The sequence below is a fragment of the Sabethes cyaneus genome, chromosome 1 (assembly GCF_943734655.1).
Source record: "Sabethes cyaneus chromosome 1, idSabCyanKW18_F2, whole genome shotgun sequence".
Classification (NCBI taxonomy): domain Eukaryota; kingdom Metazoa; phylum Arthropoda; class Insecta; order Diptera; family Culicidae; genus Sabethes; species Sabethes cyaneus.
In genome coordinates this window covers 7,846,552-7,860,588 of record NC_071353.1, presented here as the reverse complement: position 1 = coordinate 7,860,588, position 14,037 = coordinate 7,846,552, and the positions used below count along the sequence as shown (strand labels likewise).

The 14,037-nt window shown below is 39.5% G+C and overlaps 3 protein-coding genes across 4 annotated transcripts; 2 read left to right on the top strand and 1 right to left on the bottom strand.

The window, feature by feature from the left end:
- Positions 1-3,261: 3,261 nt before the first annotated feature.
- Positions 3,262-5,643, top strand: LOC128742622 (succinate--CoA ligase [GDP-forming] subunit beta, mitochondrial). Of its 2 annotated transcripts, none has more exons than XM_053839042.1 (5): positions 3,262-3,349; positions 3,951-4,063; positions 4,130-4,265; positions 4,320-4,419; positions 4,478-5,643. In XM_053839042.1, exons 2-5 carry the CDS (start codon positions 3,998-4,000, stop codon positions 5,442-5,444), a joined length of 1,269 nt encoding a protein of 422 aa, XP_053695017.1. In that variant the 5' UTR covers positions 3,262-3,349; positions 3,951-3,997; the 3' UTR covers positions 5,445-5,643. The 2 variants fall into 2 exon arrangements, with proteins under 2 accessions (XP_053695017.1, XP_053695025.1); XM_053839050.1 differs by lacking the exon at positions 3,262-3,349 and adding an exon at positions 3,506-3,666.
- A 1,397-nt stretch (positions 5,644-7,040) lies between these two features.
- LOC128743104 (keratin, type II cytoskeletal 1-like) lies at positions 7,041-9,163 on the bottom strand. The gene is made up of 3 exons (XM_053839630.1): positions 9,068-9,163; positions 8,430-8,803; positions 7,041-7,958 (listed from the first exon to the last, which is right to left on the bottom strand). The coding sequence occupies exons 2-3, from the start codon at positions 8,794-8,796 to the stop codon at positions 7,825-7,827; spliced, it is 501 nt and encodes a 166-aa protein (XP_053695605.1). The 5' UTR covers positions 8,797-8,803; positions 9,068-9,163; the 3' UTR covers positions 7,041-7,824.
- A 2,534-nt stretch (positions 9,164-11,697) lies between these two features.
- LOC128736490 (synaptic vesicle glycoprotein 2B-like) lies at positions 11,698-13,692 on the top strand. The gene is made up of 6 exons (XM_053830978.1): positions 11,698-11,725; positions 11,787-11,846; positions 11,907-12,068; positions 12,204-12,366; positions 12,428-13,414; positions 13,470-13,692. Exons 1-6 carry the CDS (start codon positions 11,698-11,700, stop codon positions 13,690-13,692), a joined length of 1,623 nt encoding a protein of 540 aa, XP_053686953.1.
- The last annotated feature ends 345 nt before the right edge of the window (positions 13,693-14,037 follow it).

Genomic DNA, 14,037 nt, shown 5'->3' with positions numbered 1-14,037 from the left:
GTACCCTCTGTTACGCATGTCGCGGAGTAGCCTGCATTTGCAGGGTTTTATGCTGTAGGGCTTTTACATTTGTATGTTTCTATACTGAAAACTCGAAGTAACACTCGCGCGCCGCGGTGTGGTCATATTGCGAAACATGCTTTTTTGAAAATTGAGTGGTTTTCGATCGGACGATGGAATTAACGCGAGTGTCTCGTCTGTTTGTCTGTGGTTTTAGTTAGTTTTAGTTTGATGGTTATTTCTCCTCGAGTGGTTAAAATCAGTTCAGAATGCGAACCATTTCATATTTGACGGATTGATAGTTTTTTTTTGTTCAATGAGAGCCTATAAGGTGAGAATGAAAATATTATTTATTCTGTTCGAGTTAAAATTGGATGAATTTTTGATGTTGATATGCTTTTATTTGATAGATAAAATTCATCTCATTTCAACCCGGGTTGTTTGAACAAATTTATTATGCGATAAGCATCCATACCAATGCAAAAAAATTCCAACGAAAAATCAGTGAAACAGGTCGAAGCTCTCTTCCTCACCTGTGCATATCTCATTGGCTCTAAAGCGAACCATCGAACTGTCAAAACCATGGTCAAAACTAACAGTTGAATCAATATATATATAGAATGCCAGTGTCGCTGCAGTGCTCGTGGTAAACATCACCCATTTGAAAATTACGTATTTGCACTGTATGCGCATATGTGTGAGTGATTGATTCGAAACGGGAATCTGATTGTCAAACTAAAAAGGCAACCCAATAAAAAATCCTTCTGCTTTTCCGTAAATCACGTAGGATAAATCACCCGATTTGGTCGTTTTGGGGTATTTCGTCGGCAGGAAAATTTTCTATTGGGCAATTTGACAATGTATAGTTCCCGTATCCAAGACACGAACCAGCAACATGTTTGCCACCAAAATATCCATGAAACACCAGCGACTCTGGCATTCTATATATTGCTGATTGCAAGGAAAATTTTATCATCCAAAGTGCGCAATCACTCTTAAAAGTGATATTTTACACTAGATCGTTTCGGTATTTTCAGCGCACTTATTCGTTACGCTCCAAGCAATAAGTGCGCCGAAGAGACCGACACGATTTAAGCTAAAATAGCGCTTTTATGATCGATTGCGCACTTCGGATGGTACAATTTTTCTTGCAATCAGCAATATATATATTGATTATACTAAACTAACCATCATGCTCCCGAGCAGGGTTATTTTCGAAAAAACAACGAACTGTCAAATTTTAACCAAAAAGCTAAAAATTTCGCGAAATGGTTCACAGCCTTAGTTTGCCACTTACTGCTCGAGGGGTGCTCTATTGAAGGATTACTCGTAGATTACATAAAAACCTTTTACACACTTTTTGTCGATTACCTGGTAGTCTGTTCTCTGTGTAAAAAGTTCAACCCAAAGCGAAACTAAGTTCAACCCGTACAGAGTAAACGCGACAGCGACGCGACTCGACTTCGCTCTCATGTTGCTAAATGCACAGTACTGCTTCGGGCAAAAAAGGGCTGCGTGAATAACTACAGCAAGAAATGTCGCGTCGCGTCAGTAGAATCAAAATATATAGAATGCCAGTGTCGCTGTTTTACTACAGGACTCATTGTGGTAAACATGTTGCTAACAATCTGTATCAAGTCTGTGAATCGGGAACTTCATTGTCAAAGTTGCTCATTGTTATTTATCTGTTCTTTATCTGTGCGCTGGTTGGTGCTGTCATCAGTGCGCTCATTGCTGTGTTTTTATGCCAGTGAAATGTTTTAAACGTTCTTTTTCTTTTCGTTCGGATGAATTGAATCCCACAACTGCGCCTTTTTGCACCGGGTTTTTTCAGAAATTTGCAGCAAGCGAAGTTTCCAATCACATTACTTGGCAGCCATATTTAAAATTTTAAACTGGTTGTCCAAGTTTGACAATGAGATTCCCCTTTCGATGAATCTCAGCCACACACACATATGCAAATATAATGTAAATACATTATCTGAACATGTGTGATGTTTTCCACGCGTACTGCAACGACACTGGCATTCTATATATATTGATTATACTGTCGCGTCGCATGTCGCTTGCACTCTGGCGGCACCCTATAAATCTTGATGTCGCTGCCATCGCTGCTATGTAACTGCAGCACAAAGAAATATTGATTAAGGTACATGGACATATTTTTATGCGTTTGGCAAACTATTTCTGGAGGGCGCTACCGACAAATTTTACACACAAAAAATCGATTACTTCCATCGAGCCTGTTAATCTGTTCTCTGCAGTGGTTGGAGAATTCGCGAAAAAGTGGTCATTTGAATCTATGAACATCCCTCATGAGCATACACTATTCACCTGCGTCGGCGATAATGCACGCATCAGCTTTGAATTTTATCACGAACAGAACCTCAATGTGAACATCAGAATTCGTTCAAGAATTGAATATTGAACATTGAGTGTGTTCAATTTATCGGATATAAAATGCCCGAGGACGCCGGAAAGTATTCAAAATAATATTACCACGAAAAGGGAATAGTTTAAAGTAGTGTTAGTGGCTTTACAAGCAGCACACACTAAAACGATTCAGTAAAATTTACCGAAATCTAAACAGCTGATCGTTCGGTAAAATTTTTTATTCCACCAAACATTACTAATGATCTGTAAACGTCGATCGATCGGCACCATCGAAATTTTTACCGAACGTTCAGCTGTTTAGATTTCGGTAAAATTTTACCGAATTCGGTGCTTTTTGTTAAGTGTGCAGAAGACGGTAAATCGCACTTTTGCGTTGCTCACGATATTCGTATATTCAGCGATGCTATGAAGCGTGAGTGTATGTTGCTCATTGTTATAGGCGAATTGAACCACCCGCGTAGCTGTTTTATCATGATAAAAACCGTTTGCCGATGCTCGGCGTATCTATTCATTTTGCGAGTTTTCCAACCTCTGGTTCTCTGTGTTTTTAGACGTCGGGTTTGCTCTGATGGGTTTTTTCACAGTTTCAACCCCGCTGTAAGTAATATGCGGACAACCCGAAAATGTTCGTTTATTCAGTGGTCAAGTTGGAACCAAGGTTGGAACTAACCCAGGTTAAAAAACAAAAACGCCAAAAACGGTAAAAATTATCTTTTTTCCAAGGTGTGTAATAATCATTGCTTTTGGAAACCCCTTGACGTACACCATGATGAAATTTCTTCATTGCACTACTTTACCGACTTTACCAAGTCTTTATACCAACATTGTCACACCTCTATAATACCTCATTGCACGTGAACGTGAAGCACGTGAATGTGCGGGCGAGTGGCGAGTATATAAATTTTGTGCTTGAGTGAGTGAAGCCGGTTTGCCTTGTTTTATTATTTTTAATTTGGTAAGCCTATGGAAATCAATTTTATAATTTACAATGGTTACAATACAATGTTAAGTAAATGTAACTTTGAAATAACTAATAAGTCCTACATCCTTAGCGTTGAGTTATTCCTAACATAGTGTTGACTTAATATGGTGTTTGCATTCCTCTGACGTAATAATAATCTAAGGAATAAAAACTATTATTTGGTGATATAAATATTTTGAACAACCAACTGGGTTTACTGTATTCAAAAACCAGATTAAAAGCAAGTTGATTCAAATCGAATCACTTAAACTCGTGTATTAGTCAGTTGCCTGTGTTCCAACCGAAAGTAGGTATGTGTTGAATTTCGATTTTTAACTCTCTGATGTCCGAAATTGGAATAGAAATAACGATCAGATAACCCAAAAACACATAAGTACCTATACTCGTATTATTTTTCAAATTGGGACAGTTGCCGTATATACACTAAAAAACTAAAATACGCAAAGAAAATAAAGCACTCTGGGGTACTAGAGGGTTAAGGCACTACGAAGATTTCTCTTATCTGTTGTCAGTATTCGTATATTGACTACCGAAATGATAGAAGATTATTATGTGGCAATTCATATTGTTTCAGACGGTTAGGAAGCACACATCCTGTCTGGTGCGGTGTTTGAAATCAAGATGACTTCTTTAGCACTGTCTAGGATATACCGGCAGCTACTCGGCCGATCTTCCACAAAGCTATATGTGAGTTTTCCTATTCTTTAACGATTAACCGAGTCTTCAGATGATGGTACCGATGTTGTTTTGCAGACACTCCAAACACCTGTTCGTAACCTTAACTTACTAGAATACCAGAGTAAAAAGCTGCTAGCGGAGAGCGGTGTGGCCATTCAAGCCTTTCGTGTTCTAGAGGGAAAGAAGGATGAAGCTATTTTGAAGGATTTTAGTAAGTAAACCGAATTTTCAATCAGTTCTGATAGTAATCTATGCTGATTTGTAGACGTCAACGAATACGTCGTTAAAGCACAGATTCTCGCTGGAGGCCGGGGCAAAGGTCATTTTGATAACGGCTTTAAGGGAGGCGTTCATATCACCAAAGAGTAAGTGTTGTAGACGAGCGTATAATTTTCCGTTTCTACAAAATTTTCTCTTCTACAGACGCTCGCAGGTGATTCCATTGGTGGAAAAAATGGTCGGTGCCAAACTCATCACCAAGCAGACGCCGAAAGACGGTATTCTGGTGAAGAAGGTCATGGTAGCCGACAGTATAAACATTGTTCGTGAAACGTACCTGTCGATTGTGATGGACAGAGAAAACAACGGTCCAGTAATGATTGCCTCTCCGGCGGGAGGAATGGATATCGAAGCGGTGGCAGAAAAAACTCCGGAAAAAATTAAAACCGTTCCGATTCCGATTGTAGAAGGCATTTCGCGTGCCCAAGCCGAAGAGGTTGCCAGATTTCTAGAGTTTAAAGGTCCCTTGGTTGAGAAAGCTGCAAGTGAGATCGAGAAGCTGTACAAGCTGTTTGTCAAGGTTGATGCCACTCAAATCGAAATTAATCCACTGGCGGAAACGGATGACGGTCGAGTGATTTCGGTTGACGCCAAGTTGAACTTTGACGATAACGCAGAGTTCAGGCAGAAGGAAATTTTTGCCATGGATGTCCACGAGGACACAGATCCGAAGGAGCTGGAAGCTAGCCGGTATAATCTAAATTACATTGCCATGGAAGGAAACATCGGTTGTCTGGTGAATGGAGCTGGATTGGCGATGGCCACAATGGACATCATCAAACTGAATGGCGGTAGTCCGGCTAATTTCTTGGATGTCGGCGGTAACGTCAAAGAAGATCAAGTACTGAAAGCTTTTCAAATATTGACTTCCGATCAGAACGTAAAAGCCATTCTGGTCAACGTTTTCGGCGGTATCGTCAACTGCGCTACGATCGCGAACGGAATAGTGAACGCTACCAAAACGATTGGATTGCAGGTCCCGCTAGTGGTGCGGCTCGAAGGCACCAATGTGCACGCCGCCAAAAAGATCCTTCAGGACTCCGGGCTTAAAATTGAATCGGCAATTGATTTGGATGATGCCGCTCGGAAGGCTGTTCGAGCGATCAACTAAACTAGGGCTGTGTCCGTTCGAGAACATTTCGGTTTTTATACAGGGTTGGGCGCAATTATGCAGGGAAAAGTGTTCAATTTACAGGATCGTTATATCATTTCTCAACCGATGAAAAATCGCGGCATTTTTTTTATTCAAGATATTGTTTTATTTAGAAGAAATAGAAACTTACTATTGAAGACTAACCTTACTCTTTCCTTCAGCCGTTAAATGGTTTTGTGGAGGCCATCTTCTGTAAATAAATCGATCATTTGTATTCCAGAGTGTGACTGACAGTCTTACCATTCGGATCAGTTTCGTTTCTTACAGGATCAGAGAGCAAGTATGAAAATGTTATCGAATAAACTTTTGAAAATCAGCCAGTAAGAAAAATTTTAACCCAAAAGAATTGTTAACTCAAGATTTTGAGGGTTCCATTGTGGTATCGATTCTTTCCCCAATACGAAATCGAATCCAATATTAGTTAACTTATCCAGAATGTCGATTAGGAAGTGAAAATATTTCTCTTTTTTCATTCATTTTTTCTTTTTAATTCGTTTTTTTATGCCAAATTTTTATTTGCAAAATTAAAACTTATTCGCATAGTAGGCCTTGTATTATGCAGCGGAAATAAAATCAATTTTATCTCACGCATCATACGCAACAAATCTTTAGAGTTCAGTATTAAGTATTCTCTGAAAAAGTAGAAAATTGGAATAAGATGAAGATTGGAATTATGGTTGTTATTCATCAAACAGTTTCTTAAAATACCACAGAGACCATGGTCTGAGGTTCCAATGGTAAGTAATCTGCTTTTTCTTAAAATAAAACACTCGTATTCAACGTCCGTCCACCGTAGGATTTCGAATTTGGCGACAAATGGGTATCGCCTATGTTGCCAAACTCGAGACCATTCTTCGGCTCGTTCCGATCAGAATCGTCCCGATCGACGTTGTGTTATAGCATACGATACGTATTCCGATCGAAGCGCAATTTCTGGTCGGTATGTCGAATAGAGGCGCTTGATATGGGAAAATTTAATATAAATGGGTCATATAAATAAGCTAATTGGCACATGATTTTTCTACAATTGCAACCATTTTTTACACAAAACGCCCAACGACAGGCAAGCAAGTCAGGCCAACGTAGGCAAGTTTTTGACATCCTGCAGTAAGACGTAGTCCTACGTCAAGGAAAATATTGCACTTCGAAACGTTTTACTAGTTTTTTTCATGGCATGAAACTGATGCCATCATTTTGCGTTATTTTGAACACGCAAGCGAAAATTGTTTGATTTTTAAGCATATTTTTGAAAGCAAAATTCTTCGTGTTGCCAAAATCGAAATTCCACTGTAGACACATTCCAGCGTTACGGGCCACAATTAGCAACCATTTTACTGTGTAAAGTGACTTGTTTCACCAAATTTTTAGCAGATAACTTGTAAAATTGATGACTTACGGGGACTTTGCTTTCCAGTTGTATGCTAGGGTTAAAAATTTGGTTGAAAAAGAACTGATTTGCGTGGTAGGGCATGGTGTCCCGTAGCGCTGAACTGTGTTTGTATGGTTATGGTGATACATCACGGTTTCCATCAAAAAGAAATCCATTTAGTTACTCCGACCAGTTTCAGCTTTAATAATTTTTAACTTAGTTAAAGTTAAAAGCGAACATTTGTATTTTACGTCAACTTTTTGTTACTCCGGTTTGTGTATGCTTTCGGTTTAGCTTCGTTAGTTTAACACTTTTGCAATTCTGACTATTATCTGCCCTTCCGTTACAGTGGTTACCCTTTCCGTTGCTGCTGTATTCATCGTGCACTATTTATATTTCACTTTCATTTGCCTTGTCTACTACCGTTGGTTGATCAACAGAATTGATCTAATGCATAGCTTTAGAAATATAAATTTCTAAAAATTGATTTACATTTTCTCACCGCCGTGCGAAATTGCCAATTGCTCTTCGAGGAAAGATTCCTTGCCTGTACTGTCGTCATTAAGAGCTTAGTGGTGAAAAATACAAATTAAATTTCTGGTAATCTATATCGATGGACCTGATGAGACTAATGCATTGTAGTGTTTCTAGTTTATATGGAAGTTTTCTCCTGCAAAAGTTCAAGAACTACTCATTTCTTCGCAGCGTGTGTTTCTTCTTTAGTCGGGACTAACACTACCAGGATAACAAAATATTAAATGCAAATCTTCCTTTTTTCCCTTTCAGCGCAGCCCGTAGTATGTGCTGCTTCTTCTTGGTTCGTGCTGCAATCTTAAAACTGTTCTTATCTAAGCTTTTAATGAGTTTTTAATCTTAATTCCTATTAGCGATAGACACACGCACGCTCGCACGCACACACGCGCACATCCCGTAGGACGACTAGTGGGAGCGCTGCTAGCAGCATCTGTCCTAGTCGCGTCGGTGTTCCTCACGATCGCGATCATCGTTGATAATACGTTCGATCATGTCCCGCGCCCGATCGATGTTAGACTGGTCACCCATCACCGAAATGTTGTTTTGTCCATTCTCATTTCGCTGTTTGTCTGTGAAATTGGTTTGTACAAAAGAAAAGTGAGCAAAGATTAGTATCATCAGTTCGAATACAGTGTTTTGCCAGATTGCTTCAAATGAGTTTGTTAATTGCCGTTTACATTCTGTCTACCTAAGCAGACCAACTCGCCTACCTGCGTATCACCAACACTGGAGGGAAGCTGAAAATGGTAACATTTATCTTTTGCAGGCAACTAACCTTTTTCAGCAAAAAACATACAATTCTACTAATCTGGCAACACACTCGAAGGTAAAATCAATGAGCAAATAAGCAAATGCATTAGGCCTGTTTTTCCCGCTATCGAACCACTATGCTTATCTCTCCAGTGACTGAACTACATCTCATCCATCTCCCGGAAATCTTCCTCCAGGGACTGATTAATTGGTGACCAAAGATGCGTCTCAACTCGGTTCGACGACAGTTCTCGTGGACGCCCACCAGCACACTCCCCCCGGATCGTTACCTATTTGCACCGACACCCGGCAGCGGTCCTGAATTTCACGGATCTTGTTGCCACCGCGTCCGATGATGAACTTGACCTTGTCGGCATCGACCTCAAATGTTTCTGTCTTTGCTGTAGCTGGGTCAATCCTTGGGGGTCCACGTGGGGCTCCGCCACCATTACGGAATCCACCGCCACCACCGGAACGATAGCCGCCATCGCGGCTTCCACCGTATCCTCCGGAACCGCCACCTCCGCCAGAGCGGTAACCGCCGCCGCCACCATAACCGCCTCCGCCGCTGCGGTAGTCACGGCGCTCCCTATCGTAGCCGGAACTTCCGCCGCCATATCCACGGTCCGAATCGTCACGTTCCCTCCAGTCTGGCATGGTTTAGCTGTTTCGAGAAAATAAATGGTACATTACACTTCATTACTTTTGCAAAAGCACATTTTTCGCGACTAAAATGGAAGCGGCTCGAAAATCAAAGATGGAGGCCAAAGCATCACTTTGTGAAATAGTCGGCATACCGCCATTAAAAATTAAAATTGATTTTACAGGTCAGATAGCACGCTCACTGCATCTTTTATATTTTCAAAACAAGCCACATTAAAAATAACGCAAAATATTAAACAATACAACCGTTTTTTGCTACACTTACATGGTAAAAATTGTTAGTAAACGGAACCCGTGGAAACTTTACAAACTACTTCGGCGAAAGCCAGCGAGGAAAGTGCGTTGCTTCACTGAGCCGTCGTACTTCGCAGGATGAAACGAATTTCTGCGGCGGTAAACAGGGATGCCAGATAATTTCAAAAAAAATCAACGGAGCACAAAAACATCAGTAGAAATTTAGATTGGTCAGTCATCATATATGGTTTTTATACAAATATTCTACGGCATTTTTCTGTAAGGATACAACCAGAGGGCACAGCTTGTGAATCATAACATATAAATACTGTAAAAACTACAGTTTTTAACCAAAACGCTTGATTTTCGGTCTTTTCTTCTTAACATTCAAAAAATAATGTCTACCCACAAATAAATGTCACTTCAAAATGAGACCATATTTTTACTTCTGGCATCTCTGGTGAAAATTCCGACAACTCCGACTAAGGCCAATGAGCATAAAGCGGCGTGTAAGAAAAAAGTATTTCAGCGTTTATCCAGCTTTTTATACGATTCATGCTGGCGGAAGGCATAATCCGTGTTCGTATAAATATTTTAACAGGTTTTTGACAATTGACCTAACTCGTGACTTTAGTCATGACCTTGAAATACGGTCAGGCATATATTAATATTTTTTTTTTTGAGACGATGATTCTACAATTGATGAAGGGACGGTAAGGGAAAGTAATAAAGGATTTTTTTTTCCGGGAATGAAGGGGTGAAGGGGAAGGGTGGAAAGGAAGGGGGGTGGGTAATAGGTAGCTATTCTTAACAAGTTGTCGTTGTGACTCCTATCTTTTGTCCAATGCTGGATGGTGCATGGGTCGAACCAAGCTGTAATCAGAGATTATAACCGGATTTGAACCCACAACACCTGCCAGGGCGTGTCGCTCACTGGTACCCATGTACCTTTGAACCACAGAGGCGCTGGACAAAAGAAAGACACGAGTGGCACGATATTCACGAAATTCGTCCAGCTTCTTGGTTTCGCTGACGACGTTGACATCATTACACGTACCTTTGAGAGGATGGCGGAAACGTACATCGGACTGAATGCTAAAGCCAAACGGATTGGACTTGCCGTTAATGTATCGAAAACAAAATACATGAAAGGAAGAGGTTCTAGAGAAGTGAATGCTGACCTCCCTCCCCGGATTCATTTAGACGGTGATGAAATCGGTGATAGCGATCGAACAATGTACTAGACGCTTATTAGACCGGTAGTCCTTTACGGGCATGAGCCGTAAATAAGCGATATTAGCCCTCGCGACGATTATGATGACGGTTTCGCCTGCGACGAAAGGCCCTTTTGCTTACGAAAGAGTGGGGAATTAGCAATATTGCTAAAATAAAAATGTTTCTCCGTTGAGTAACATTTCTTCGTATAAAATATGGCGGAATGTGATGTTACATTTATTGTATTTGTTTGGTTACATTTAATTTAAAAATATGCCTGAATCAACATGATGCAACATCATGTGACATTATTGTTTACCAATGACGTTATAATAACACGATGTTGCGATGAAGTTTCATGTTACTAGACGTACACTAATATATTGGTGACTGCCAGTATAACCTGTATCCAACGTATGAATAACATAAAGTTGCTCATTTGTTATGTATTTCAATACTGTGATCGGCAAAGTTCTTTGCAATTCAAATAACATTTAATAGATGTATGGACATGGAAGATGTAAAATATTTTTACTACAAATAAACTTCAATCGAATATAAAATTGCCATAAATGCTTGCATTAATGCCATAAATTAAGCTAAATGTCGTAAATTATAAATTTCGCATGCACTTAAAGTAGAAGTTAAGTTTTGCACATTCTTCTTTGTTTTCTTTTTTATCTTTTCAGCTATTCTATACGAAGACACTCAAATAGATAATGGTTAATTAGTCAATGTTAAATTTAACGGAGTCTTATGGGGTTAGCGATAAACTTTTGTTATGCCAATTTTAGAAACCATCTCCGAAAACACCATGCCGCTTTCTGTATACCTACAAACTACCTTATTATGTCGTCGTAAGTTTATTTATAGTCAGAGTTTGTCTATTTAACTTGCCGTCACAACAAACGAGGTTATCTTTTCTCCCGAAACTCAATATTTAAAGGATCTGAAATATTGTCTGCGCAGTTTCACAAACATATGAGTGGATTTCTTTGGACTTCGCGACAGCCATAAGCGCCCGAGAATGTCGCACACGTCAGAGGGGACCACCCATGTGAAATCCTAGCCAATCCTGCTTCAAGGCTCCAAAGTACACGTGTTGATGTGCATCTTCAACCGAGTGGAAATGTTTTTAATGCCGGTAGCCACCCGCAACCGCAGATCTGTTGATAAGGCCCTAACATCAGTGAAATTTCTTTACAGCTTCTTACATGTCGGCAGCTGGTGATAAGGCATGTATTTGACATAAGTCTGTTTCGTTTTCTAGTATTCGTTGGTCATAAATTTGCGATATCCACGCGGGATTATATCGCATAGATATAAGGCGAGATGGTTCAGTTTTAAGATGATAGTCATTAAAAGGCATTCGTCTTGTAGGTTTGAGCGAGTGAGTAAAAAGGTGTGCGATATTTATAAGTTAATTAGTTTATTTAGTCAGTTAAAATGGAGAATTCTATTGAGCGAATACCTGGTGGGTAGAAAGTTTTAAGGTGAAATAACGATTTTGATGTAACATGAAGTTATGCTTTCAGAACCGAAACCCGTAATCTATCAAAGAAGTGTTACTTTTGACGAAGCTCTCTCAATGACAAGTAAAACAATGTGATTCAAGCACATTTTGGTGGGTTCTAACGACAATGTGTTTATTGTAGAGTTTGGAAAATTCAACTATATTCTTATAATAATATCTGGTACAATACTAACGTCAGTGTTGTTGGAAACTCTTGGGATAAGCTATGTTATACCTGTAGCAGAGTGTGATTTACTGTTAACGACAAAAGAAAAGGGAGTATTAAGTGCAGTCGCATTCGCAGGTACAATTGAGAATGTTTGTTTAAGTTTCTATATTTGAATAGGCATCTACATTGATATCAGCTGGATTTGCATTGTCCCATTTTACAGGACAGTAATTGGTGGTACTAACATTGTTCATTTACTTTTTAAAAAAGGAATTATTGCTAGCTCGCATTTGTGGGGATTTCTGGCAGATACCCGGGGGAGAAAGAAAGTAATTGTTCCGACGCTATTTCTTACATTCGCTGCAACAATTATATCAAGTTTCACCAGTAATTTTTGGATTCTGACAGCTTTAAGGTTCTTTGCTGGGTTCTTGTGAGCATAAAAAATATCTTTGATAGTTAGAGGATTGTTAAATATTATTGTTCTATTTTAGCATATCTGGTTCATCTGCAACAATTTACGCCTATTTGGGAGAATTCCATAACAAGCGCAATGGGTCACGTGCTATTATGGGCGCTTCATTTGTGTTCGGTGTCGGTTGTTTGCTGCTTCCAGGAATTGCATTCTCCATCATCAACCAGGAATGGGAGTTTACTATCCCCTTCCTCAATGTGATTTACCGCCCATGGAGATTATTCTTGGTGGTCTGCGGACTTCCCAATTTGATATGCGCGTTTACCCTACTCAAATTCCCAGAAAGCCCGAAGTTTGTATTCAATCAGGGTAAACCTGAAAAAGCAATTGAAACTATTCAATGGATGCACAAGCTTAATACTAGTGGGAAGGAATCCAGGCTTCAAATAGCAGCCATATTGGATGAAACTGAGGCGCGACAAACTAAAGAAAGACGCAACGAGATTAATAACACCAAAGGATTTTGCGCTCTGATGAGACTGGTTTGGGATCAAACGGCTCCTCTTTTTATGAGTCCATATTTGAACAAAACTACTATAGTTTGTGTGCTACAATTTGGAATTTATCTGTCTTCCAACGGTCTGTACATGTTTTTCCCGGATATCCTAAACCGCGTTGCGGAAGTTCAAGAGCGTGGTTCAAACAAAACAACAATTTGCAATGCTGTTTATGCAACACAACTTTATGGTTCCCCGGATGGAGTCAACATGACGGAGAAGTTGCCAGATTGCAATCAAAAGCTAGACATTATGGCATATGAACACTCATTTATGTTAGAGCTGATGTATGCTTTGGGATTTGCAGTTATAGGACTGATCATCAATGCTGTAGGAAAATTGCCAATTTTGGTATTTGTCTTCCTTTGCTGCGGCCTTTCCGGTGTTTTTATTACATTCATCGATATTCCATTATTGGCCGTGTGGTTGTACGTAATTTTGTTAACATGTGGATATTGCATTAACGTAGTTAATGCTGTCACAGTGGATTTGTTTCCCACTAATCTCAGGTAGGAAAAGTTTTAACAAAATTGAAATTAAGCTAATTAACTTTCTCTTCATTAGAGCTATGGCGGTTTGCATCTCTTTGATGTTCGGAAGGCTAGGAAGCGTTGTGGGTGCTAATATCGTTGGTATGTTGCTAGATACTCAATGCGAATTGACATTCTGGATATCTGGTGTTTCCTTGATTGCGTGCGGTATACTATCCTTTTTCATCCCGAACATTTACAAAAGAAATCCGTCTGGTCCAAGGGTCAGTGTTTCATCGGATATATCAACACGCTGAAACGATAGTTGGATGAGACTTGAGTAAGATATTTGTGATGCATAATCACATTATTCATAGACTGATATATCGGCAGTGCCTTTAATAAAGAGATAATAAAATAAATAAAGAAAATATGAAAATGTAAATTCACGTGATTGAAATTTTCACTTGTCTTTAAAGGCAATATGGAATGTAAAATACATATAATAACTACTGTAAACTACGATTTACAGTTAAACAAAGTGTTTATTTGTCAACGGCCTATTTATAACAATGCCCCCACGGTTTTGATCCAATATGCAGGAAAAATTTTTCTCCGAATTTGTTCAAGTTTGCAGAACTTTTCCCTTTTCGAGAAGAATT

Coding starts and splice junctions, on each gene's coding strand:
- LOC128742622 (XM_053839042.1), top strand. CDS start 3,998: ATGACTTCTTTAGCACTGTCTAGGATATACCGGCAGCTACTCGGCCGA. Junction 4,064..4,129: donor GATCTTCCACAAAGCTATAT/GTGAGTTTTCCT, acceptor GTTGTTTTGCAG/ACACTCCAAACACCTGTTCG. Junction 4,266..4,319: donor AGCTATTTTGAAGGATTTTA/GTAAGTAAACCG, acceptor GCTGATTTGTAG/ACGTCAACGAATACGTCGTT.
- LOC128743104 (XM_053839630.1), bottom strand. CDS start 8,796: ATGCCAGACTGGAGGGAACGTGACGATTCGGACCGTGGATATGGCGGC. Junction 7,959..8,429: donor CCGGGTGTCGGTGCAAATAG/GTAACGATCCGG, acceptor CCAATTTCACAG/ACAAACAGCGAAATGAGAAT.
- LOC128736490 (XM_053830978.1), top strand. CDS start 11,698: ATGGAGAATTCTATTGAGCGAATACCTG. Junction 11,847..11,906: donor CGAAGCTCTCTCAATGACAA/GTAAAACAATGT, acceptor TGTTTATTGTAG/AGTTTGGAAAATTCAACTAT. Junction 12,367..12,427: donor AGGTTCTTTGCTGGGTTCTT/GTGAGCATAAAA, acceptor GTTCTATTTTAG/CATATCTGGTTCATCTGCAA.